Source organism: Ursus arctos, unplaced genomic scaffold (genome assembly GCF_023065955.2).
Source record: "Ursus arctos isolate Adak ecotype North America unplaced genomic scaffold, UrsArc2.0 scaffold_34, whole genome shotgun sequence".
In the NCBI taxonomy this organism is placed as follows: domain Eukaryota; kingdom Metazoa; phylum Chordata; class Mammalia; order Carnivora; family Ursidae; genus Ursus; species Ursus arctos.
Window position 1 is genome coordinate 2707853 of NW_026623030.1, and position 26207 is coordinate 2734059.

At 53.9% G+C, this 26207-nt stretch overlaps 4 protein-coding genes across 6 annotated transcripts; 3 read left to right on the forward strand and 1 right to left on the reverse strand.

The window, feature by feature from the left end:
• Positions 1-1401: 1401 nt before the first annotated feature.
• On the forward strand, positions 1402-11168 carry VPREB3 (V-set pre-B cell surrogate light chain 3; the record flags this gene model as incomplete). The annotated part of the gene is made up of 2 exons (XM_057305711.1): positions 1402-1471; positions 10733-11168. Coding segments are annotated over 2 exons (387 nt in total), but the record flags the coding sequence as incomplete, so codon positions are not given.
• Positions 1521-3485, forward strand: CHCHD10 (coiled-coil-helix-coiled-coil-helix domain containing 10). Its single transcript, XM_026487924.4, has 4 exons — positions 1521-1676; positions 1941-2148; positions 3029-3176; positions 3277-3485. Exons 1-4 carry the CDS (start codon positions 1636-1638, stop codon positions 3294-3296), a joined length of 417 nt encoding a protein of 138 aa, XP_026343709.1. The 5' UTR covers positions 1521-1635; the 3' UTR covers positions 3297-3485.
• CUNH22orf15 (chromosome unknown C22orf15 homolog) lies at positions 3456-6178 on the reverse strand. Of its 2 annotated transcripts, none has more exons than XM_057305801.1 (7): positions 6019-6178; positions 5827-5853; positions 5112-5198; positions 4886-5023; positions 4580-4654; positions 4339-4499; positions 3456-4003 (listed from the first exon to the last, which is right to left on the reverse strand). In XM_057305801.1, the coding sequence occupies exons 1-6, from the start codon at positions 6143-6145 to the stop codon at positions 4360-4362; spliced, it is 594 nt and encodes a 197-aa protein (XP_057161784.1). In that variant the 5' UTR covers positions 6146-6178; the 3' UTR covers positions 3456-4003; positions 4339-4359. The 2 variants fall into 2 exon arrangements, with proteins under 2 accessions (XP_057161784.1, XP_057161783.1); XM_057305800.1 differs by having other exon boundaries at positions 3456-4006.
• Positions 11169-12471: 1303 nt separating the features above from the next.
• ZNF70 (zinc finger protein 70) lies at positions 12472-21164 on the forward strand. Of its 2 annotated transcripts, XR_006408392.3 has the most exons (3): positions 12472-12560; positions 15591-19895; positions 20351-21164. XR_006408392.3 is itself a non-coding variant. In XM_026487914.4 (2 exons), exon 2 carries the CDS (start codon positions 15670-15672, stop codon positions 17014-17016), a length of 1347 nt encoding a protein of 448 aa, XP_026343699.1. In that variant the 5' UTR covers positions 12472-12560; positions 15591-15669; the 3' UTR covers positions 17017-20324. The 2 variants fall into 2 exon arrangements, 1 of the variants encoding a protein (XP_026343699.1); XM_026487914.4 differs by lacking the exon at positions 20351-21164 and having other exon boundaries at positions 15591-20324.
• The last annotated feature ends 5043 nt before the right edge of the window (positions 21165-26207 follow it).

A 26207-nucleotide genomic window follows, 5' to 3' on the forward strand; every position in this document is an offset into this window, starting at 1 on the left:
GGCTTTCCCAGATCAGCAGGCAAGTGGAGGGGTCGGGAGGGAGGGTGCTATCAGCAGACTGAGGCAGGTGGGGGGACAGTGTCTGAGTGGGGCACTGGCTGCCCAAGAGACTAACATGCTCCACAGGGGCCCTAAGGGCCAGCCTCCTGCGACCCGAGAGAGAGGAAGTGAAAATCAAAGGACAGGGTGGTGTCCGTATTCTGGAAGATCATCCTCCACGCTCATGACCTGGGGCCTCATCACTAAGGCGATCTGCTCCATCATGGGTAATGTAGAGCCCAGGCCAGCAGTGGCTCCCATCCTGCCAGGCAGGGTCCTGAGAGGCTGCAAGGTGAGCCTGTGGGCACCCTGGGCGGAAAAAGGGAAGGAGTCGAATAGGGAGAGGAGGGCAATCTGACCCACTCAGCCTCTCCCTCCAGGTCCCAGTTCAGGGAGTTCTGGTAGCCTCTCCAGGAGGCCCCACAGAGACTCCTAGAGGGCCAGGAGAGAAAGACAAGACAGACCTGAAGTGTTACCAATCTTTTTCTTGAAAGTGACTCACTTCTGCTTGGGGTGATTTCATCCTCCCTACAATCCCGGTGCCACAGGGCCACCACCCGCACACGGGACAGTGATGGGGAGGGTAAAGAAATCAGAGCTCCTCCCAGCCCAAGGGTAATAATATGGTCATCAAGAAATCACTCAGAAAAAAAACATAAACCTCAAGTTCCTGAAGGGCTGGGAAGCGTCCTAAATCCGCGCGTCCGCCCTTCCCTTGGCCTGGAACCAAAGTGGTAAAACCGCGAGGCCAAAGGATTCAAACCTGCGCAAACACCTCTGGGCACCTTTGGAAGGGGCATGCTGCTTTTACGTCCTGTAAACGCTGTCACTGTCCAGCGCTGCATCTTTTGCGGGGTCGGGTGTCAGGCGAGGTGCTGGGCCGCATGGCGGGGGTGGGGGTGGGGTTCATCTCACCCCAGGAGGGTGCTGCGCAAGGCTTCCCAAGGTTGCAGCGCTTTTGAGCCGGGATGGAGTCTAAGAGAGGCTTGGGACGCCCCCTGGCGGGCGTTCTGGGGACAGGTCGCGCCGGGCCTTCCTCCGGGTATTTCTTCCCAGCTCTACTCCACCCCACGCCAGCGACCCTGGGGCCAAGTCGTAGTTGGTAAACTCAGTCCGTAGGAGGGGGATCAGAGCCTAGCCTAGCGCCTCGTGCCCCTCCCTTGCTGGCTTCATCCGGTCGCCTCCCTGTCTATTTCTCCCCTGGCGCTCGGACAGCAACCAACCCGCCTCCCTGCGCTCCGCGGTGGTTTTTGAAGGGACTTGACCCGTCGCCTCGGCGTAAGCCCTCGGCACTTTGCAGGACTGGACTGTGTCCCCAGGGCCCACACAGCTCGGGCCAGGCACAGGGAGGGCGCGGGGTAACACTGCCAGCTAAGAAGGACGCTGAGACGAGGTGAACCCGTAAGGGCCAGGGCCGGAGACCCGCGTAAAGGTGAGCGCGGCCGCAAGCCCAGCGACTCCGTCTGGAGGCGTGTCCCCTAGGCCCCGCCCCCTTGCGCCGGCAGTGTTTAGCCGTACGGCGTTTGTCCCCGAGACCGAACCGCTGCCACTGTCGCCGTCTCTGACTGCGCTGGGCCGAGTTTCTCCGCCACCACCATGCCCCGGGGGAGCCGAAGCGCGGCCGCGCGGCCAGCCAGGTGTGAGCGAGACAGGGGCGGGTGGGAGGGGGCTAGGGAAGCGCGGGCGCTCCCCCACAAGGGCGTGATAGCTTGACCTTGGCGGCTGCTGCGCCATCTTGGTGGGGGGAGGGGCGGGGTGCCGCAACCACGTGTCTAAGACGGTGGTCCCCCGCCCTGGGGAGGGGGAAGGAGAACAGGGTTCGTGTCCCGAAACTGCAGGCCCCTGGGGCCCCAGTTCAGGGGTCCGGCCCGGATTAACCCTACTTCCTCCCCACCGCGCAGCCGCACTGTTCACCCGCCCGCGCACCCGCCGCCCTCGGCCGCTGCACCGGCCCCCGCCCCGTCGGGCCAGCCCGGCTTGATGGCGCAGATGGCGTCCACGGCCGCTGGAGTGGCCGTGGGCTCGGCTGTGGGACATGTCGTGGGTAGCGCCCTGACCGGAGCCTTCAGCGGGGGGAGCTCAGAGCCCGCCCAGCCTGCCGCTCAGCAGGTGAGCAGCGGGCTCAGGAGAAACTGAGGCCGACTTCTCACAAGGGCCACGTAGTAGGGAGCTGCTGGAATGTCCAGCGAGAAGAGCCCTGGCGTGCGTGTTCAGAGCTGCCTCAGGCCCAGGACTTTTCCCAAGAAGGGCCTTATTCCTCACTCTGCTTTTGGCCTCCTGTCACTCGCAGGCAGGCTCTCCTAGCCCCTGAGGCCAAGGTCCCTAGACGGCCAGGGACCAAAAGCCCTTTAAAAATGGGGAAACCAAAGCCTTTAGCGCTTCAGAGACTGGCCCAAGGTAACCTAACGCTAGTGGAGGGGAGGAATGTTGAAGTACTCGAGTTCCTGCTCTCCCTGTTCCCGGGTTGTGCCCTGTAGTCCCTGCATCCCAAGGGCAAGGGGTAGCCAGCAACTCTGAGCCCGGTTCCTGCTCACCTATCCCCTACTGGGCACCCCACCAGTCCTGAGCTAAATGCAGCTTAGTGGTAGGGTCAAGGGTCATGAGGATGAGGCTGGAAGCTGCTGTACTTTTGGGGGTGGGGCTTATACTCCCAAGAGTACAAGCACATCACCTTGCTTTTCTAGAGCCTTCTCCCACCTCTTAGGCCCTACCTGCTCAGCGAGCCCATTATGAAGCAATTGGAAAATGCTGTCCATACCGGCATTAGCATCAGCTGAGTGGGTTTGACAGGGCTGTGGGCTCTTTCTGTTTTCGCTGATGGAGCAGCTGAGGCTAGACAGGGCAGGCTGGCCCGAGTCACTCAGCCTGCCACGGGTCCCAGGGGCACCTGGACTGGGGGTGTGGGGAGGGGCCGGCAGCCCCTAGCTTTGGAGCCCACTTCTGGGTGCCAGCCTGGAGCTGACTTTGCTGCCTCTGTGCCACATGCCAGGCTCCCACACACACTGGCCCCCAGCCCCTGCAGTTGGGGCCCTGCGCCTACGAGATCAGGCAGTTTCTGGACTGCTCCACCACTCAGAGTGACCTGTCCCTGTGTGAGGGCTTCAGCGAGGCCCTGAAGCAGTGCAAGTACAACCATGGTGAGTGGGCAGCCCCTGACCCAGGCAGGAGTGGGAGGGATAGTCCCTCTTCCTGCACCTGCAGGCTGACCACCAGCCTCTGCCACCCCTCCTTCTGTAGGTCTGAGCTCCCTGCCCTGAAGAGACAGGTGCGGACTGGTGCAGATCCATGAGCCAGCCCTGCACCCACCTGCACCCCTTCATCGACAGCCGGACCATGACGTCAGATTGTACCCACGTAGCTGGGATTGGGAGTGAGGAGGGGGTTTCTCACCCCACAGATGACCGGAGACGCAAATGTGCAATTAAAAGAGTTTATTTTAGATCATAGCCTGCCGTGTGCCCTCTCACTAGCCTGTCTGCTGGGGTGGAGTCAAGGAGCATGGATGGATGTCCGTCTGTGGGGTGGAATTGCTTCACCTTAAGCTGACATCTAGGGTGGGGTCAGGGGAGGAGCCCTGTTGTAATCTGATGACCTTGGACAGTCCAGATAGGAGTGAGGCAGTAGCAGGGACCCCAAGGGCATCTGACTCTGGGGACTAGAATCCGTGGAGGTGGCTGATTGTTGTCTCCTGCTCTCAGGGATGCTTGCCCCCTTCACCCTCCTTGTCTCTGCCTCTGGATCCCTTTCTCTGCACCCACATCTTGGGGGCTGCCCTTGGTGGCCTCACATCAGGTCTGCGACCTTGACCCTCTGGCTGATGCAACTCTCAGTAAGTCCAGATTCTGCAAGAAGAATGCCCGTGGGCTGCTGTTTGGGCCCGATCACACATGGCAGAGGTCACAGCCAACCCTCTTGGATGAGAGTCCAGCTCAGCCACTTGGCTTGATGTGCCAGATCACAGGACCTGCTGGAACAGACAAGCAGGCCCTTCAAACCCAAGGCGGACCTCACTGTCACATGCTCTGTGCTCCCTTCACTGAGTTCATCACCTTTGCATTGAGCACCTATTGTGTGCCAGGCTCTATTCGCTATCTCCAGGGCACTGAGGACGTTCCTGCCCTTGGGTACTAGTTCAGTGGAGTGGCAGGGATGTGTCTCGGTGCAGTGTGTTCCACCTTGTAGGTATGTATGTGTGTGCGCGGGGTGTGGGGGTGGGGTTTGTGGTATATCAGCACACAAGCTTGTTCCCCTGGGACTTTGGGTGTGAGCATCCCCCCGGTGGCCATGTCTCCTCCTTACCTGGCTGGCTCCTGGCCCCAGCTAGCGGGTCCTGGATGGCAGGGAGCCCATCCTTCGTGGCCTTGAAAGGGGGCCTTGCTCCTGGTGGCCACGCCGAGTGCTCGTGCGCCTCTTCCGGCCATCACTCATGGGGTGTAGGCCTGACAGGTAGTGAAGCTCCTCTGGAAGGCCCAGGAAGCCCTACCAGTGGGTGCTGGGGAGAAGGTGCACCCTCCCCCTGGGGCTCAACCGTGACACTCACCTGCTAGCTCTGGATACTGGTCATCCAGGTTCTCCAGTAGGGACTCATAGCGGGTGGGGGCCCCACCCTCCCCCTCTGTGGAGGGAGGAAGACCAATTCCTGACTGGCCTGCTGGTCTCCACCCCCACCTCTCCCTCTGGACCTGTTCGCTGGTCCTGGCTGGAGCCAACAAGGCATTGGATGGGAAGAGTCAGGGCTAGGTCCTGGCCAAAATGGGGCTGGCCAGGGCCTTGGGTGGTCTCTGGACTGCTGTCCCCCTCTCACATTCCAGCATAACTCTGGGGGGAAATCTTGGGCCCCACTTACTGATGATCTGCACGAGGACATAGGTCCCACGCTCCTGCAGCAGGGGGCTGCTCGTGGAAGGGGCCTGGGAAGCCCCCTCCTCCAGTCCCTCATCCAGACTCACCAAGTGCCCATCCTCAGCCAGGAGGGCAATGATCGCTGGGAAGGCAGGGAGGCAAAGCAGGCTGGCACCTCTGCCTGGGGGCCCTTGGTCCCTCCTCCCTAGTACCCCGCCCTGCCCTCTCACCATCTTGGGGCACCTGCCCTCTCTTCCTCAAGTGGGCTGTGAGGGTCACGGGGCTGCACCAGGTGTTCACCAGTTCCCAGCAGCCAGCTGTAGGGGTGGGGCAGAAGTGACTGAATAGGACCCTCTGATTCCCCCATCTGGGACCATCTGGTCTCCCTTCCATCTCTTCTCTAACCAGAGCAGGGAATAGGGCTCCAGGATTAAGACTGTACCTTCCTCCATCCATCTTTTGAGATGTCGGTGACGGGGGCACACAGCTCCTGCCTCCTGCACCAGATGCCCCCCTCCCGCTCCAGCACTGCCTCTGCACAGGACTTCACCTCCAGCACTAGACCCCCAGCCTCCCACCCCAGCCCCACCTGCCACCAGAAGTCAGGGCTCTAGGTGCTTGATGTATCCTGCAGCTTGAGGACCACCGACCAGGTTAGAGATTGTGTGACTTAAAAACACACCCCATGGTGATGTCGTGGGTGCTTTTCTGGAGGAGCCCATGGGATTTCCCAGGACCCAGCCATCTGGGTTGTCCCTCAAGGGATCCAGGCATTCTCGCTGCCTCTTCATAGAGCTGTTTCTCTAAACCCCCCCCCCCATCCTCTTATGCAAGTGCATCCCCCTTCCCCACACTGCCTCCCCAATCTCCCCCAGGGCAGAAGGAAGCAGGCCTCTGAATGTACCATCCCCCTACCCATGTGTAGGGACAGGGGACCCCACTTACCTCCAAACATCACTTTGATAAACATGGCTGCAGGGGAGAGGAGACAGACGTGGGGGCTTTGATCCCCGAACCTCCGACTTTCCAACTAAGGAAGGATCTAGGGCAGAGATCTGTTCGGGGAGGGATGGCGCTGCCAGGAAATGTGTATGGGGATGGGTGGGTGGATCTGGGCTTCGGTCCTTGCTTGGTTACCGTTGGGGCCGGGCTCCACCAGTCTAGAGGGGTCCCTTTGGCTTCTTCTTCCTCCCGGCTGCTGGGTCAGAGCAGCCCGAGGAGACGAGGAGACGGAGGCCCTCCTGGCTTCCAAGCTGGTCTCCATGGCAGTGGGAGCTGCCAAGTCATCTAGGCAGGAAATGCCTTCCCCCGCAGTATCCTGGTAACAGGATCTGGGGCGGGAGTATGGGCACTCCCTAAGGCAGGGCTACAGTGGGGGCTCAAAGCCTTGTGGTCCAGGGAAGGCCCGAGTCCACATCCCCCCACCAGTAGAGACAGCACTCCCAAGCTGAAAAGGGGGGGATTCCTGGATCAGGCCCCTGCCCTGGGAAAACCCCCACTACGAGCACGAGTTGGTAGGGCTGTGGCTGTGGCGGAAGCAGGGGATCCTCACCACCTTTGCAGTTCCCTACCTTCTCAAGGCCCTTTTCCCTGTGCTCACTGTCTTTCCTCTCCCTCTTTGCCTTCCTCCTCACCTCCAGCCTCCCTTCTCCTCCTGTCCTTGTTTTTCTCCTTGTTTGGTCAAGTTTATTGAGGTATGATTTACATACAGTAAAATTCACCCTTTTTTGTGTTTTCAAGTTTTGACAAATTTCATAAACTACCACCACAGTCGGGAGGCAGGTGATTTCCCTCACCCCCCAGAATTCCTTTATGCCCCTTTGTAGTCGATACCAGCCCCTGGCCATCACGGCTCTGTGTTCTGCCCCTGCCTTTTCCAGAATTGTATAAAGGGAATCATACAGCATGGATCCTTTTGAGTCCGGTTTCTCTCACTGAGCGGGAGAGTCGCTCAATAGCTCATTCCTTCTTACTGCCAAGGAGGGTCCCATCGTCCAGAGGTGCCAGTTTTTGATGCATTCACCTGCTGCTGTTGGAATTGTTCCCAGTTTTTTGCAGTTATGAATAAAGCCAGTATAGACATTGGCAGTTTCTCTGCCTCTCCATCCATGCCCACCCTTTGACTTTCTTTCTCCCTTTCTCTCTCTCCATCATCTTCTTTCCTTCCTCCCCCTCTCCCCCTCCCCCATCTCTCCAGTTCTGTCTCCTACTCCCTCTCCACCCTGGTAGGTGTCTGGAGCAGGCTCCTGACCTTTGCCAGCTCCCTTTCCCCCAAGGTTGTAGAAATGCACGCCGCTCCCCCCCCCCCCCCCCATGGTGATAAGGCTATTTGTCTTGCCCTCTGGGCCACACTGATTTAGGAGAAGCACTGGATCCTCCACTCAGCTCACCCAGCACTACTCTGTCTGTGGATAAGCACTCAGCTCAGTCCTTCCACCTGTAGCAAGGGGGGGGGGGTAAGAACACGGCTCAGCAGAGTCCTTGTGAGGATTAAACGTGGTTAACACTTCATTTATTTCTTTTTAAGTAGACTCCACACCTGGTGTGTGTGGGGTTTGAACCCTGAGATTAAGAGTTGCGTGTTCTACCGACTGAGCCAGCCAGGCGCCCCTTAAACGTGGTGACACTTTAAAATGCTACCTTGGTGCTTAGTATGCAGCAAGTGCTCAGAATCAACACTGTGCGAGCAAGTAGTGTTTCCCACATTTATTTAAGCACAGGACGCTTCCTTCCCAGGACACCACTGTCACTGGGGACCTGTGTCCTGCAGAACACAGCTCAGGAGGGGCTGCAACCAAATTCCAGAATAATGCCCATGCCAAGCCCTGGAGCCTCAGCTCCAACAATCATCACTGTTGTCCCAAGTGTTCATTTTCAGTGCTGCCATGAAGGAGTCTTTGAGGGGTGCCCAGGTGGCTCAGATGGTTAAGCATCTGCTTTCGGATCATTCCCAGCATCCTGGGATCAAGCCCCACATCGGGCTCCTGGCTCAGCTGGGAGTCTGCTTCTCCCTCTCCCCCCCTCTCATGCTCTCGCTCTCTCTCTCTGTCTCAAATAAATAAAATCCTGAAAAAAAATGTTAAAAAAAAAAGGGCGTCTTTGATCTTGAGTGTCTTGGGGATGCCCTAAGGAGATGTTAGAAATGAAATGGGACCCACTGGAGGGGGCCTTTATAACCTCCCCCAAGGGAGCTTTCAAGGCTTTGAGTTAATGAGAATGGACTGTTTTAATTGCTTTTATTATTTAGGTATGCTAAGGCCAGCAGACCAGGAGATGGCCATTGAGAAGATAGTTTGTTCCCAGCACATCTCTAGAGAATGGGGCATGCCGCACCACAGAGGGACACGTGGGGAAGCACCCAGTAGGTCAGCAGGCAGAGGGCGAGAGGGAGCCTTTTGGTTTCTAAGGGGAAGAACAGGTGAGGCAGAGTAAGCAGGTGCTGGACAGGCTAGTTTGAATAATTTTAGGGCTCTGGGGCATAGGGGCTGTCCCTGGTTGTCAGGTACCTGGCCCTGGGTGACTAAGGGAGGAGGACAGTGGCCCAGAGTGTGAGAGCCACAGAGGAGGTAGTTGGGGGTGTGGGCTCTGGATTGGTTTGCATTTGATAAGTACCCGCTCAGGTGAGTTATTTGCTAACTCTAGGAACTGGCTAGCCCTGGCAGGGTCAGTCCCTCCAAGGTCAGCAGGGCACCAGATTTCAAAGCATCAGAATACAGAAAATGCAAGGCATGATTAATACATGCCCTGTGCCTGGCACTGAGCAAATAAATCCCATCTGCTTTTTCACACCCCTTGGGCTGGCACTATGCTCATCTTCATTTTCCAGAGAGGGGAAGGATCTCGGCTGGAGTCATGTAGTTAAGAAGAGGAGGATCTGAGATTCAAGTTTGAACCCCAAATTGGGAAGTCATCTCCCCTCTGTCTGGCAAATTAAAGGGACTGACTATGTCAAGGGCTGGCGAGGATGTCTCTGGACCTCTCCTACCCGCCGGTGGCAGTGCAGATTGGTACAACCGTGCTGGGAACACTGGTAATATCTACTAAAGCTAAATGTACATTTTTCCTCTGCCCAGCAACTCCCTCCTGGGTGTCTACCAGAAGAAATGAGAACACAGGTGCACGAAAGACACTGACAGGGATGTTCACAGCAGTTTTATTTGTAATGGTTGAAGACTGGAAAGCACCCAAATGTCTATTTATTTTATTTTATTTTATTTTTAAAGATTTTATTTATTTATTTGACAGAGAGAGAGACAGCCAGCGAGAGAGGGAACACAAGCAGGGGGAGTGGGAGAGGAAGAAGCAGGCTTCCAGCAGAGGAGCCTGATGTGAGGCTCGATCCCATAACGCCGGGATCACGCCCTGAGCCGAAGGCAGACGCTTAACGACTGAGCCACCCAGGCGCCCCCCAAATGTCTATGAACAGGAGAATGGAGAAGCTGTGGATACGCTGTGGTTTATCCACACGCAGTTATAAGAATTAGACACTGCTGCACACATATGGGTGACTCACAATGTTGAACAAAAGCAGCAGGAACAAAAGAAACACACTATCATTCCGCTTAGAGTTGGTGTTGTAGAGCAAGCAAAATCGATCTACGTGATTGAAGTCAGAATGATGGTTACCTTTGGGGTTAGAGAGCCTGTTACTGATGGGGAGGGCACATGACGGAGGCTTCTGGGGAGATGGAAACATTCTAAATCGTCATCTGAGTAGAGGTTGCGGGGGTGGTGATATATATATTTATCTCCATATAAATAAAATCATCAAGCCATACACTTGAAATCTGTGCATCTTACCTTGTGTGAGTTACACCTCAATAAAAAAGCATCTACCTGCTACAACTGCATGTGCATGTGTGGATTAGGGGGCTCCTGTTCTCAGAAGGCCCTGTGGGCCCAGGACCCCAACATTTGGGAAGATAGGGCCCGGCTGTTGGGCCCCAGCCACTATACCCCCATGCCTCCACCCCCAGTCAATGGGCTGATTTGCATGCCTTGTCATGGTCCAGGGGCTTCCCCTGCCTGTGCTCTGAAGCACCTGGAGCACTCCCAACAGAACGACTCCTGTCTGCCTCCCTGCCTCTGACCATGGCCTGCTGGCATCTGGCCCTCCTTCTGACTGGGGCCCTTCTGTCTGGTGAGCTCCTCCTAGGCCTGGCTCACCTGGGGCGGGGTGGGGAATGGCAATGGCTCCAGAAGGCCCCTGCATGGAAGCCAATCAATGTGGGCAGTGGGAGGGTTCTAGGAGGGGCATTAAGGTGGCGGGGAGAACTGGCGACAGGTGGCTCTGCCCTAGACCTGGGGCAAGTCATTTCTCTGTGTGGGCCTCAGTTTCCCCATTTGCGAATGACCAGATTGTTGGGATCCCTTCAGATTCTGATTCTTTGGGGTCTCAGAAGAGATTAGAAGTGGTCGGTCACCTTTTTAGTTTTTCACATGGGAAGTTACCCCAAGGGCCTCAGGGACAAACTATCCTTGAGAAGATTCCCAGCAGCCATTTGTCTGAGGTTGAGCTGATGTGTGGGACAGCCCAGGTGGCTTCCTGGTGGTGGTAGCCGGAGTCTGGAAGAGCCAGTGTGACTGAGGGGTAAGGAATGGGGGTGGGAAGAGAAGGGCCCAGAGGCCACCAGTCCCATACTCTGAACTCGAGGTGCTCAGCTGAACACAGATTCTCGGGAACATAGCACAAATGAAGACTTAAGGGTCGCCAACTTTGTGCCCCATCCATCTCAATTCGATAGCACTGGGCTATGAGCCTTTCGGGAGTCGGGGTCTCCTTGGAGTCTGACCAAGCCTTTGTGGGGTGGGGACAGGAAGAAAGGAGCCCATGGGTTTCTCTCTCTCTCAGTCTCTCAGCCAGGCTTGGCCCAGCCGGAAGCACTGCTGGTCTTCCCAGGCCAAGTGGCCCAACTGTCCTGCATGCTCAGCCCCCGCCATGCCACTGTCGGAGAGTACGGCGTATCTTGGTATCAGCAACGGGCAGGCAGTGCCCCCCGATACCTCCTCTACTACCGCTCAGAGGACGACTACCACAGGCCCCCTGACATCCCTGAACGCTTCTCCGCAGCCACAGACGCCGCCCACAATGCCTGCATCCTGACCATCAGCCCTGTGCAGCCTGAAGACGATGCAGATTATTACTGCTCTGTGGGTTACACATCCTAAGGGTGGAGTGTGGGATGAGTGCCTCTCGTCTGCCTCTCATTTCCGCACTCTGACCTTGGGCCCCCCTCTTTCTCCAAACCTTAATTTTTCTCCTCTGTAAAATGGGTTAATAATATTAAACATGTAAAAAAATAATATCAAACATGTGAATAAGAACTATTCTGAGGGCCATGAAATGCCTGCTGAAAAAGTGGTTGGGAGTGTGGGGGTAGGGATTCCGGGGATTGTTACAGAAGAGGAAGCACCTGAGACCCTTGGGGAGGGGCCCAGCCTCTCCACTGGCCCCCAGGGGGCTCAGACTGGTGGCCTGGGCTTCCTGTGACCTGAGGAGCTGGAGGAAGAGAAAAACGAACCAGCTCTTGCTGCTCCTAGCTCTGCATGGCTGCTTGTGGTTCAACGCTCAAGGGGTGACTGGACTGGGTCCACACGGAGCCCAGGCTGCTAGCTTGGGGGCCGAGGGGAGCCCCTGCTTACTCCTTGATGGGGCAGGGAGGCAGGTGTGAGTATGTATGTGGGGTGGGGGCACTCAGAGGCACCCCAGGGCTGGGGCGGAGGGTGCTGATTGCCGGTGGGCAGCATCTCTCCTGTTCGGAATGTGTGTTCTACTGGTCCCCAGTAATAGGGCAGTGCCCCCCTCCCCCACCGGTTCTCCCAGAGGCAGGGAAGGCTATACCTGAGCAACTGGCCGAGTAGGAAGCACTGGGTGGAGGAGCAATCCTTATTAGAAGCAGAGCTGAGCGTGTGGGGGTAAGGGTGGGAGGAGGGCATGTGGGGGGGGGCGGTTCAAGAACACACTCTTCTTCCCTCCCGGTTCCCCTAAGAGGTGCCTTATGTCTGGAGGTCATCCCTCACATGCACTGGAGTTGGGGTCTCCAGGGTCCAGCCTACACTCCCAGTCCCTTCCCATCTCAGTCTCTGCTGATACCAGCACGGCAGGCAGGATAAGGCTACCCAGCAAGGGTGAATCATGCAGGACCCCTGGGCCTGTGCGGGGTGACGCGCTCCACAGCTCTGGGAACCCCTTCCCTTCTCCAGAAGATCCCAGCCACCCGCTCGGCCTCTGGCTTGCCCCCACCCAAAGGGCAAGTGCAGCGGGAACTCGGCCGCCTGCCTGCGGCTCTAGGCCCGCCCGCCCTTCCCGGCCCCAGTTGCCTCTTCTGCGCTCCCGCCAACGGCCGACCAGCTGTTTCCCCAAGACCAGGATACGCTTTGGGAACCGCGGGAACCAGTCCCCGTCCTAGGGCCCCGAACCGGAGCGCCTCCGCGCACGGACACCAAACGCCGCAGGAGCACCGAGACGCCGGGACCTCCATGCGGCCTAGAGCGGTCCCGGAAGTGCCTGCGGGCGGGGGGGCGGGGCTCCGGGCGCTCGGGCCGCCGCGGGCTCCGCGTCAGCAGCCGCCGCGGAGCGAGGCCGGGTCGGCCGCGGGTTGGAGCAGCTAAGGTGCGGCCCCGCCCCGCCCGCCCGCGGCCCCGCCCCGGCCCAGGTGAGCGGCCCCGCCCCGGCCCAGGTGAGTGGCTCCGCGTCAGCCAGTGTGACCACCTGTCTCTCCGGTGGCCCCGGGTGTGGGAGTCCCCCTTCGGTGGGCAGCATGTCGGGGCGCCCCCGTCGCCGCTTGGGCGGCGTGTGCGTGTCCGCAGCCGCTCGCGGGCCTCCAGCGAGGAAACCCTGACCGGACCGGGGGTCTCCCGGGAGCCCAGGCCCTGAGGGCTCCCCAAGCATAGGGTGACGGATGCAGGAGGAGCCGAGGAAGGCCCCGAGAGAGGCGGGAAGATGGGGTTCCAGACCTTTGGATCTTCGGTCCAAAAATATTTAAAACATTGTTGAGGACAGATAAAGAATTGCCAACTTTCTAAACAGAGTGGAGACTTCACCATGTAGGTGGTCCGTAGAGGGAATGGAAAACCCCTAAGGAGGGAACCTTGGAAGCAACAGGATTTAACAGGTGGGTGGAGGAAGAGTTGCAATTACAGATACCAAGAAAAAGAGACCAGAGAGCGTGAAAACTGGGGAGGGAAGAACTTTCAGAAATGAAGGGAATAAAGCAGGAGGTGGGAAGGGGGGCTCAAAACCTTGAGGCGTTCAGGTAGGCAAGGTGGGTTTAATGAAGGGATTGACCCGTATTATCACATCTTTGAGGTTTTCAAGAGAAAGCCTGAAACCTACAGAGTTTCCAGTATTGGCAACTAAGTCCAACAAAAAGAAAAAGTTCCAACTCTTTTCGAGCCAAAGAAAACGTGTCTGCGGCAGGATCCCCAGGCTGCCAATTTGCAACTCCTCAAATGAAGGGTTTTGAGAAGGGAGCTATTGGTGAGCACTGCCAAAGGGGTGGGAAAGTGAGGTCTGAGAAGAGAGGGATTGGCCATAAGGAGGTCACTGGATACAAGAGCTGAAGATGCTGAAGTCCCAGCCGAAATTGGAAACTTGAAATTTGTCTCGGTGCAGTACCCAGTCCTATGATTTTCTTTGGCAATATTTAGCATCTTAGGAGGAACTGACGGAGAACGTTGGTATTTGGCAGCTGGTTGGAGCAGGGCGGGAGGTGAGGAACATGATGCTGGCCAGAGTCTGTAGTTCGATCCATGATACAGTCTAAGCTAGACGGGGAAGGGTGGGCTAGAAGAGGAGAACCAGGGCGAAATTGGTGGGTTGTTAGACCTGATGAGATGAATCTAGAGAACCTGAAGGACTGGTGATTATGGTTGCTGAAGAGGAGGGGAAGGGGAGATAAGTGGTCAAAGAATTTTTTTTTTTAAATTTTATTTATTTATTTGACAGAGAGAGAGGCAGCGAGAGAGGGAACACAAGCAGGGGGAGTGGGAGAGGGAGAAGCAGGCTTCCCGCTGAGCAGGGAGCCTGATCTGGGGCTCAATCCCAGAATGCTGGGATCATGACCTGAGCCGAAGGCAGGTGCTTAACTACTGAGCCACCCAGGTGCCCCATGAGGCGCCCTGGTCAAAGAATTTTTGAGAATACTCCAGTTCTGTGCTTCTTTTCACACCTGGCTTTTTTACCACCTGATAATTCGTTAAAAAAAAAAAAAACTGTTTCCAAATAGGAATGAGTTCCATCGTGACTATACTGATTAATTTAGTGTTTTTTGAGCTGCTTAACTGTCTACGCTTCAGTGTACTGCTAATAGTACCTTTGTCTAGAATTGTGAGGATTAAATGCAAATGTGCTTATAGAAGGTCTGGTAGTGCCTAGCACATAGTAGATGCTCAATAAACAGCTGTTATCATTATCATGGTACCTGGGGTTTCCCTTCAGCTTGCACAGCAATTTCTGAATGGCGTCCCTCGGAGGCCACCACAGTGGGATAGAGGGTGTTCTAGGGTCTGTCCTTGTCCCTATGAAAACAACCCTCATCAACTGGAGCAGCTCTGTTTTTGTGTTTTATTTATTTGTATCTCAGACCATTTATTTGAATAAAGAGTTCTGTGCTGCCCTCCCCTCAAAAAAGTGTGGCCATCAGTTCTAGCACTAAAACAAATGGCTTTTCCTCCATTTCAATCATGTATGTATGCAACCAATGTCCTGTTGTGCTGGGGCTGGGGGCTCCACAATGAAGGAGCACAGTACTTGCCCTCAGGGAGCACTCCGGCAGTGGTGGCAGGAGTCCTGACAGCCGATGTTTACCATCCAGGGTGGTAAGTGCTGTGATGGACTCTTGCACCGAGCTCTGCAGGTCACTCGGTGTGCCTGAGATCACCAGTCTTAGGGTGCAGAAAAGGGGACATTAGGACTGAGTCTGGGGAGATGAGTCAGTGGCAGTCTGAGAAGGGAGGGGCATCTGTGAGGAGGAGGAAGCAGCAGCTAGGGGTGTGTGGAAGGAGAGGCTGGAGATGGGGCTGGAAGGGTTGGTGTGAAGGGCCTTGTGAAGGATTTGGGCTGCCGCAGATCCTGAGACAGATGGTCAGGCCTGTGTTTGGGGTATTTGACGCTGGTGTCAATGTAGAGACCTGAGGGAGGAGTAGAAGCTGGAGGTAGGTGGTCATTTGGGAGGTGAGTACTGAAGTAATCCTGGGGAGTTGCACTGAGGCCTGAGCTGCGGACTGACAGAGAGGCAGAGACCTCTTAATAAAGCCTCAGGAAATGGACAGACTAGACGTTTGGGGTGAGAGAGGGAGAAGGTCTAGGCTGACTCCCAGGGTTGTGGTTTGGGCACCTGGCTTCAGGGTGTGTAGCTAAGCTAGTAAAGGAGGGAAGTTTGCACTCTCTCTTTCTCAAAAACCCCCTCTTTCCATTAGCCAGAATCTTGCCCTTTTTCCACTATGGCTCCACTTCCTGCTCTCGTCTACCTTTCTGAACATCTTCAGTCTTTAGATTCTAGGTCCCATGGTGTAGCACTTGATTCTGTCTTCTTTGTAGTTGTTTCTGATAAATCACACTTGTCTCTAACTCAGTGGGGATCATCTCAAGGGCAAGCTTGTGTCTTATACTTGTTTTGTTTTGTCCATGATAGACTCTGGCACAGGAAGGAGGTACGTACTAGGTTCTTGATTTGCAGACTTGACGATATCCCTTGTTTTCTTCTCAGATTGGGAGAAGAGTAAGTGTGTCCTTAAGAAGACCATCTTTCAAGAAATACAGTCTTTGGGAGTGATACTAGATTCACAATGGAGGTTCCCCCAGCAGCCAAGTTTGGTGAGACCTTTGTGTTTGAGGATGGCTTAGAGATGCAGCAAGACCTCTTCCCAGAGGAGGACCTGGGAGACCCTTTTCTTCGGGAAAGAGGTTTAGAACAAATGGCTGTTATTTATAAGGAGATCCCTCTCGGGGAGCAAGACGAGGAACATGACGATTATGAGGGCAATTTCAGTCTGTGCTCAAGCCCTGTTCAGCATCAGAGTACCCCCCCAGTAAACAGAGCCCAGGATGATGAAATCTTCAGCCCAACCTTCTTCCAGAAATCAGACCTTAGTATGTGTCAGATAATCCACAGTGGAGAGGAACCCAATAAACACAACTGTGAGAAGGCAAGCAGGGCGCACTCAGGACCTAACGAACCTCACAGAACTGTACCACCTGCAAAACCCTATGCGTGTCGGGAATGCGGGAAGGCTTTCAGCCAGAGCTCACACCTTCTCAGGCACCTGGTGATTCACACTGGGGAGAAGCCCTATGAGTGCTGTGAGTGTGGGAAGGCCTTCAGCCAGAGCTCACACCTTCTCAGACATCAGATAATCCACACCGGGGAGAAGCCCTATGAGTGCCGAGAATGTGGAAAAGCCTTTCGCCAGAGCTCAGCCCTCACGCAACACCAGAAAACCCACACTGGGAAGAGACCGTATGAGTGTAGGGAATGTGGGAAAGATTTCAGCCGGAGCTCAAGTCTCAGAAAACACGAGAGAATCCATACAGGAGAGAAACCTTATCAGTGTAAGGAATGTGGGAAATCCTTCAACCAGAGCTCTGGCCTGAGCCAGCATCGGAAAATCCACACCTTGAAGAAACCTCACGAATGCGATCTCTGTGGGAAAGCCTTTTGTCACAGGTCCCACCTCATTCGGCACCAGAGGATTCACACCGGGAAGAAACCTTACAAATGTGAAGAGTGTGGGAAGGCCTTCAGCCAGAGCTCCAACCTCATTGAACACCGTAAGACCCACACTGGCGAAAAACCCTACAAATGCCATAAGTGTGGGAAAGCCTTCAGCCAGAGCTCCTCCCTCATCGAGCACCAGCGCATCCACACTGGGGAGAAGCCCTATGAGTGCGGCCAGTGCGGGAAGGCCTTCTGCCACAGTTCTGCCCTGATTCAGCACCAGAGAATCCACACCGGGAAGAAACCCTATGCGTGCAACGAGTGTGGCAAAGCCTTCCGGCACAGGTCAGCCCTTATTGAGCACTATAAAACCCACACCAGAGAGAAGCCCTATGAGTGTAACAAATGTGGCAAGTCCTTCAGGGGAAGCTCACACCTTATTCGGCATCAGAAAATCCATGCTGGGGAGAAGCTCTAGAAGGAGGAGCTCACACCAAAGCTTGCAATCCTTTCCCAGACGGAGCCCACACCCCATCACCTTGTCTGTAAGACCCCGTCCACCTCCCTGATCCCAGGGCTGAATGGAAACATGCCACCCCCAGCGCTTCTGGCCCCCCATGCTAGCAGCCAGCGCCCCCCCGCCCCCCGGCCCCGGGCGCTTCACACGCAGCAGGTTTATTGAGTGGAAGGGAGGGTGGAGTGATGGGAAGGCCGCTGAAACAGAGGTGCAGCCAAAGAGAGAGCGGGCCTTCAGTCGTTCACGTTTGACTCCCAAGCCTGTGAGATTGAGTTTTGCCCTCTTTTCGCCTTTGTCAAAATCCAGAAGAATAAACACCAGAGAGAGAAAGTTGAGTTAAATGCACAAAAATGTCAGATGAACTCTTTAACATCAGCTGCAGTCTGGCACTTTTAGAAGACAGAACTGTGCTCACAGTCCAAATCCGCTAAAGAAAAATGAATCTGAAAGTAGATACGTTAATGGCAAAATGGAATCTTCTACCTGGCTTGGGCATTGGTGGGGACAACCAAAACAGGTTACAGAAGAAAGGGAAGGTCTGGAAGGATTCATTCTGGGGTTGGGGAAGAGGGTGGTGTGGTCTCTTAATCCCTGTTCTGGATTAGAGTAAGGGAGGTTTCTGGCAGATGGCTCTTTCACAGGACGGTAGAGGTTTGGTCCTGTAGGCCAGAGGACATTTGACCCTGGCTTTGACTTAGCCTGGCATAAGGCATTAGTGCCCTCCAGTTTTAACCCCTCCACACGACCTAGGGCTCCCAAGACCACAGCGTGCCTTGGTCAGCAGCAGGGTCTGTTTCTCGTCTGGTGGCTCTGCAGCCACCTCTCTGCCCTCCAGTGCTGGGGGAACGAAGGAAGCAAGGCGATTCAGTCAGAGGTCCCAGTTCAGATCCCAGTTCTGCTCCTCCTACCTGTGTGACCTTGAGGAAGCTCCAAGGCTCTTTTTTCCTGTCTGTGCGATGGGGATATTGGGACCTGGCCGACTGCTGTTCAGAATGAAAGCACCCATGAAGGGCTTTGGCAACTGGCAGTTGAGGACAGAGACCAGAAGGACCCTTGCCCCACCCAGAGATCTATTTCCTAAAGGCCAGAGAGGCGTCCTGCTGGTTCCCCCGATGGCAGGTCCTGCAGCCCATGCTGTCACTGAACCTGGGATTAGGCTTTCCTTCACTTCTTCCAGCCTGCACCCTGGGCTGTGGATGCCCTATGGGGCCACCTACCAGACAGGGCCCCTCTCTGGATGCCATCCCGAACATCTCCCAGCAGCAGTGTGGTCTGTGTGGCCACATCCTCGATGTTCATACAGTACCATAGCCTGTTGCCTGCCTGGACCAATTCAGTCGGTATCCCCAGAGGTGGAGCTCAGCCAGTGGTGTGTTTTTAAAGCTCCCCTACGTACGTTCCAGTACGTAGCCAGGGTGTGAGCCCTATGCTAGGCATCTAGCAACCCCGGCACCCCCAAATGTCAGGCCTGCTTGTCGTGAGCAGAGTTTGAAGGCGCCCGATCTGTCTCGGTCCCCATGCCTCCCATCCGCCAGGAATGGGCTGAGGCAGTGTCGTTCCTGGCTGGTTGAGAGGTCTTTGTCCCAGGTCCTCAGGCCTTCGTGTGGCCACGGGGATCTCTTTGGTACTGCCTTTCCCCAGGCTCCTCAGGGGCAGTCTGAGCAATTCTGAAGTTTTCCAAAAATTTATGGCTGGAATCCCATGACCCCCATCGTGGTAATCCTGGCTATTTCAGCTAATCAGAAGCTCAGCTTGGGGTCATGTATCATTTTGATGAATAAAAATGGACAAGTAATTGTTACTTAGTAAGTGGAGCTTGGCAGGCTGAGATTTTAAAAGGCCAGGTCTCCAACTGGGGGGATCACAGTGGGAGTCCCAGCCATGAGGACAGCAGCTGCTCCCATCCAGCTCCTCTCTGTGGCTTGAACGTGTGAAACCTTGAGCCAGCACCAGGGTCTCCTAGAACCTACCGTACCACCGGCTAGACTGGCCTGACTGGCTGGCCCCGGGCATTGTCTGCAGGTGGCCTGCACTGAGGGTCTTCAGCCACTACTAAGAGTGCAGAGAGAATTGAGACCCCTGCTCGGCAGTGGGACAGCAGCTCCCTCCCCAAGATCTACCTCCTCGGTACCCCCCATTGGGCTTCCCCGGGCCAGGCCTGTCCTTATCCGTCAGTCATCGGTTTCCTACCTTTGATGTCTCTCTCCGTGTGCTTCTGCACACCCCAGCCAAACTGATTTTCTTAAAGCATCTTTTTGCACATGCCACCACTCTCCTTAAAACCAACCCTCAGGGGCTTTTCTGCACATAAGCCCCCATTTCAGCCAGTCTGGTTTGCTCCTTCTGAACAGACCACAGGGAGTTCACGCCACCCTGCCCAGACGCTCCCTGCTCTCCCAGCGTCCCTTAGCTCACTTTATGCTCTTCTTGCATTTGGGAATATGCACTTTCTCCTCCTCCTCATCACCCCCACGTCTTCCTTCCTCTCGACAATTTATGTAACATGGGGATTGAGACCCCCTTTCTAGAAGCTCCCCAGGTGATTCTCACAGATTCTCACATAACCGTGGTAGGACCAGGTACTTTTCAAAGTGTGAGCAGAACCTAGTCCCTTCTGTTCGCATTCCTTCACTGTTTTATGTATTTTTAAATCCTTCGATTTATTTAGGTTCTTGAACAGTGTAATATTACAGGAGAACATCCTGATAATATTGTAATCGTCCTTGGATTTAGTTGTCATTTTTGTCTGTCTTACATTTTTTTCCTTCTATGGCAGATGTTGAGTGTTGTAAAGCTTCAACTCTTGGTTTTGTTGACTAATCGAATGGTTTCGTCGAAGTGTATGTATTCTGTCTGCCCTTTTTAATTTTTTACTTCCTATCTTACACTTCTGAAATTATTTAGGTATAGCTAATCCTATTTTATTGTTTCTAGTAAATGCAGGTACTTTGGTCTAGGGCTTTTTTCTTTAGAGCTTTTTCTGCACTCTTGTCAGTTTGACACGTGTGAGTTTTTGTTATCGTATGAGGAATTTCCTTTCGGCCCAAGTGTTATTCTTTTTTCTCTATTTCCAAGTGATGAATGCATAGGTCATTGCTGTTCTTTCTTACTGTGCTGTGGTGTCAACATTTCTCAGTGTCCATAGAACTACTCTGGGCCTGAAGATATGATCAGTTTTTATAAAGCATTTGTGTACTCTCAAAAAATGGGTTTGTACTCCATCGGTTCTATTTGTTAAACTTGTTTTTAAATTGCTTTATTCAAATTCATACTTTCTCTGTTGTTTACTTTACAGTTCTTAACCTGGTGTCTGCAGACTGCCTAGGAGTCCATGAGTGCACAGGTCTATTTTAGAGGCGGCAAGAGGGATGGAAAAAGCTGGGTGGCTATGTACGTGAATGAATTGTTCGGGGCTTGGGGGGGGGGACCTGTAGCATTCACCACATTTTGGAAAGGCTCTGTGAGCCCCACAATAGTTAAGAACACTCACTCACATGATCAAATCATGGTCTGATTTTGTGTTTTTTACTTTATGTTATTTTTGTTTCACTTAAATTTGTTTCTATTTTATGTTCACTGTTGCAATGTTAGATGTGTTTTTTCTTTTTTCTTTCTTTTTTTTCTAGGATTTTATTTATTTATTTGACAGAGACAGACAGCCAGCGAGAGAGGGAACACAAGCAGGGGGAGTGGGAGAGGAAGAAGCAGGCTCCCAGCGGAGGAGCCTGATGTGGGGCTCGATCCCATAACGCCGGGATCACACCCTGAGCCGAAGGCAGACGCTTAACGACTATGCCACCCAGGCGCCCCTAGATGTGTTTTTTCAAATCCTTTTTGAGAAATAGGCAGGGTATCACTAAGTAAGTACCAGGATATTTGGAGCATATATATTTAATAGTAATATATTGAAAAACTGTGCCTTTTAGTGCCCTCTTTGTCTCTTTTAATGCTCCTAGCTTCGATTTTTCTTTTCCAGAAACCATAATTGAAGCCCCTTGCTTTTTTCAGTTTGCACCTGCATGAGAGTTGATTTCACTCAGCATTTTGTTTTTAAAATTTGTGTATATATTTTGCTGTATAACTTATAAACAGCAAAGTGTTGGATTTTATTTTCCGATTCTTTCTGTAATTCTTTTTCTTTTTATGCGAGAAGTTCTCATATCACAATTTAGAGTAAGGCATAGCTCATCTGCATACTTATATTTTAATATAGATGAACTCCTTTAACCCAGAAAGGCCAAGCTCATTTAAGCCCCATCTCTAGGAGGCATTCACCACGTGTGGGGTATTATTTCCAGGGAGGCTGAGGGTCTGCCGTTGGGCACACCTGCTCCTCCCTGCCTTTGTCAGTGCCAGGTTCTGTCCTGAGCCCACTCTTAAAGTCAGCCTCTGGCTTCAGTGTTCTTGGCTGTGACACGGAGGAATGATGCCACCTCACAGCCCTGTGGAGCTCAGACGAGATAGAAATACAAACCTGCATGGCAAACGGGGTGTAGAGGATTAGTACGCTACTAGCGTTTTGAAATATTTCTTTAAATTTCCGTTCTTACTCCCCAAGTTCTTTCAACACAACTTGGAACAGTATATTGTGGTTTACTTTACAGAAAACACTGCCAGGTGTAGCAAAGAATTAGACCTCACGGATCCATCCTACACTCCCTGAGTGAACGTGTATGGTAATCTGGACGAGAGGCGGGGACCCTGATCTCCTAATCCCCATCCCTGTCACCTGTCTGTCCCAGGTGGGGCCCCATGTCGGCCTTCCCCCTTCCCATTCCTGTGCTGGGGAGGGGAAGCACCGTCACAATCGCAGAGGCTCGAGAATGTGGTCACTCTGGCCACCCCGGTGGCAGGGGGGGAAACAGAGGCCATGACTTCGCGGAAGTGAGGTGCTTTAGTGTCAGATCTCCCCGGCAGCCGTGGGAAAGAACAATTCTGGAGGTTATGCTGCAGCCTTGGGCAGTCGTTGCCAGGACTTTTCAGGTTTAGTCACCACAGGCCGAAGTGAAAACGAAGTCCTCTCCGTCCGCTCGGAGTTGTCAGCCCTGGGGGACAAATGGACGTCCACCAACGTCACACAAGGTGGATATATGCATTTGCCAGAGTGCCAATGCCCAGATTTACTGGGGGCGGGGAAAGAGAAGCGCATCTCTTGTGGGAGAACCCCATCTTCAGGACACGGCCTCAGAAGGTTGCCCAGTGTGTGGAATTGGGGTGGACCATCCCTCCTGCACCACAGGCCATACACTTGCACAGCACTCAGAATGCCTGTGGGGGGCACATGCTGAAAACTCTCCCTTATCCATATCCATGCCCCCCCCCGCCCCCCACCTGCCTTCTGAGGTCCAGAGCGCCTTCTGGTGGCGACCTGCAAACATGTGAAAGGCTCTTAGGAGAGCTCCCCAAGTGAAGTGTCTTTCAACCCCTGCTCCCTTTGGCCACCACCCTTAGCCAGGCTTCATCTGCTCCCTGCCTGGAGATCACCGGAAGCACCACCGTTTCTGCCCTCTGGCCCTCACTTAGGTCTTCCAGGTCCTGGAACCCCTGAAATGAGAAAGGGAGTCAAGCAACCAAGTAAAAATGTGCTCCTTATGTAACCCTCATGTTGCCTCATCTTTTGGAAAAGGAAGTTGCCCCTTCTGTGGTTTTGGATGGGTCTTCTCCCAGGACCACAGGCACCCTCAAAATTGAAGAGCTGTCCTGGGCTCGGGCTGGGGGTGGAAAGGGGGCACAGCTGCCTTCCTGGAGGCTAGCGGGGATTTATGTGGGTCTTACAAATAAAGCCCAAGGCCTCTCCCTCCTGCTGATGGCCCATCTTGGGGTTCCCGATAGGGACCTCCCTCTCTGCCCATCTTCCTTTCTACCTGACTGAGCTCTGGAGGGAAGGGACCTCCCCACAGTGGGCTGGGGACTGGAGCCTATGCTGTGTGAACAAGACTTACTCCTGCCCATTCTGCACATCAAAGATGCTTTCCAGCTCTCTATCACCTATTCTTTTCTCCAGACTTGCTGGTTTCAAGCCAAGAGCCAGATAACCACCTTCTCTTCTGCCTTCTCATTTACTCATCCCCACCCCAAAAGTCTGGCCCTTAATCTCTTGATGCCATCTCCTCCTGTCATTTGATTGCTCCTACGCAGGGCTGCTGCCATCCACTGCTGGCCCACTGCACAACCCCCTCCCCTCCCCTCCCACCACTGGTCTGACTTCCCCTCTGGCCTTTCTCCCTTCAGCAGCCAGAGTGATCATTCTGACTCTCAGTCTGATGGGGTCACTCCCTTCCTCAAACATCCCCGTGGGTTTCTGTGTAGCACTGTGTTGTGGCCAGCCTGTAGGCCCTTCCTGATGTGACCCCTCCTCCTCGCCCAGGCCCTCCCCGCTCAAGCCACACTGAACCCCTATGTTCCCAAACACGCCTTCCTCTGGCAGGAAGGGAGGAAGGGTGGCCTTCAAGGGACAGCTGTCTCTCACCCACAGAAAGAACATGGGCTGAAGATGGGGCATCCTTCTCCAGGGTTAGGTTCCCCCACTGCACCCTTCCCGGCCCTGTGCTGTATTCTAGGTGTCAGGTGCAGCTGGACCAGGGAAGAAGGCCAGGTTTAGGGTGAGGGTCAAGACTTTGGTTAGTGGAGAATGAGAAGATAGAGTGGGTCTAGGATAGGGTGACTGCTGTCCTCTATGTCTCACTGTGACACTTTCACATCATCTTAAGACCTGGCATATTTACATATGACTAACAGTGACTTTGCAAGCACCCCAAGCACCCCCAACCACGGTTTTGCCTGAGCCCTCATCCTCTACAGCCTACCTCCTGCCCAGGTAGCCAGGGCTCTCAGATCTTCACAGTGACTGAAGCTCACCTCGTCCTTGGTTTCTTCCCAGTGTGATGGAGCCAGGGCCCAGCAGGAATTTCGATTCATAGAAGAGTTAAGTGGAGAAGAGCCTGGAGTCAGTTTCAAGATTATAACAGGAGACCTTAGTGTTTTGTGTTCTCAGGCACCAATGCTGAGAATGCCGGCAGGAGCCTGTTTCCCCAGAATACCTGGAGCAGGGGAGTGAAAGGGAAGAAGACGAAGAGACCTGCAAATCCGTGGGGACATAAGAGAACCGGGCTGGGGCCACAGCGGGGTCGGCTTGTCTGAGACCTCAGTGCATTCCAGAAGCTAAGTATCTGACATGAAGCAAGGCGCCACCAGGGGGCGCCAGGAGCCTGTCCCGTAGAGCTACCCCGGAGCAGGACGCGGCCCACCCGCCTGGTACTCACCAGCCTATGGGACTTCCAGAAGCTGCCTCCCCTCCCGCCTCTCCACAGGAGCAGATGCAGCGTCTCCCTCTCCCCCTTGCTTCAGTCATGCCACTGGTCTGGTCGGACCTGCCTGGGGGAAGCCCACCCCCAGCTGTGGGGTCACAGGAAGCCAAGCCTGGGGACTCCTACGAGATGCAGGAGTGCTACCAGATTTTTACACAGCTCTGCCAGTAACTGATAGAAGAGGGCTGTGAATGAAAAGGGCTAGAGAGAACTCGAACAACATAGTTAACCCAGAGCCGTCCATGGAGCAGAGTGTCCCAAGCACAGAACACACGTTCTTCCCAAGGACACATGGAACAAAAATGCACACATGCCGGGCCAGGCTGAAGGCAGATTATGTTCTTGGAATACAGTGCGATGATGCTAGAAACCATAAAAATGTAACAGAAAAAGTGGTGCCGCTTCGCCGCCTAGCCAGGATTTATAGGCGGGGATGCCAGCAGCCAGAATGTGTTTCCCATACACACACCTTCAGGCTCTGCTAGTTGAGAAGTTTTCGTTCCCAAGAGAAGCAGGCTTTTTCCGAGGACACGGTAAGGGGCCGCCCCCCCTGACCACTGTGGGAGCAACGGTGAACCACAGGCATGGGTGATCAGCCTATTGGTATTGGGAGCTGGGAGGAATGTGTCTGCGGCTATGAGGGCCTCGGGGGACCTTCATTCCGTGAGGACAGTTCATGCCAACTACTTCCACCTCCTTCAGAAATGCTTATGTCCTAGATCCTCCAGAATGGAGATTTGGGGTACCCCATTGGACAAGTACCTGGACCCGCTGAGGTGCTTGCTGAAGGCAAAGGGAATACAGAACGGGCAGTGGAAGCAATATACGCCAGCTACAGCGAGTGAACAGGCATAGAAAATAGTCAGTAGCTCCCAGCATTTCTTTCTTGTTTCTGTGTGAACATACATGCATTTATTTACTTACTTTTAAGATTTTATTTATTTAGTTATTTTGAGAGAGAGAGAGCAGGCACGTGGGGGAGAGAGAGGTGGGGTTGGGGGAGGGGGAGAGAGAGAGAGAAAATCTCAACCAGGCTCCATGCCCAGCATAGAGCCCAACACAGGGTTTGCTTTCAGAATCCTGAGATCATGACCTGATCAGAAATCAAGAGTCAGATGATTAGCTGACTGAGCCACCCAGGTGCCCCGACTTTTAAGATTTTATTTTTTAAGTTATCTCTATACCCAACATAGGGCTTGAACTCACAACCCCAAGATCAAGAGTAGCCTGCTTAACCAACAGAGCCAGCCAGGTGCCCGTGCGTGCATTTATAACAGCCCCCTCCATTTCCCTACAACCTAACGCTAGATGTATTAATAGTGGGTAACCTTCTATTCTGCTATCTAAGTTACAGGATATCAAATGGGTGTGTGTGTGTTGACAAAGATTCTTTCCTTGACCAAACTGCAGTCAGGCTCCTGAAGCTTCTCCTAGGCCCAGCTGTACGCTTCCTTCTAAAATCTCTTTTTGTTTTTGTTTTTTTAAGTAAGCTCCACACCCAGCGTGGAGCCCAACTTGGGGCTTGAGCTCAAGGCCCTAAGATCAAGACCTGAGCTGAGATCAAGAGTCGAATGCTTAACTGACTGAGACACCCAGGTACCCCTAAAATCTATTTTTAAAAAAGATTTATTTATTTTAGAGAGAGAGAGCATGAGTGGGAGGAAAGGGAGAGGGAGAGAAAGAGAAGCAGACTCCCTTCCGAGCACAGAGCCCAACGCAGGGCTCGATCCCATGACCCTGAGATCATGACCTGAGCCGAAATCAAGAGTTGGACACTTAACAGACTAAACCACCAGACACCCCATCTAAAATATGTTTTTTAGCAAGAACTCTACAAAGTTAATT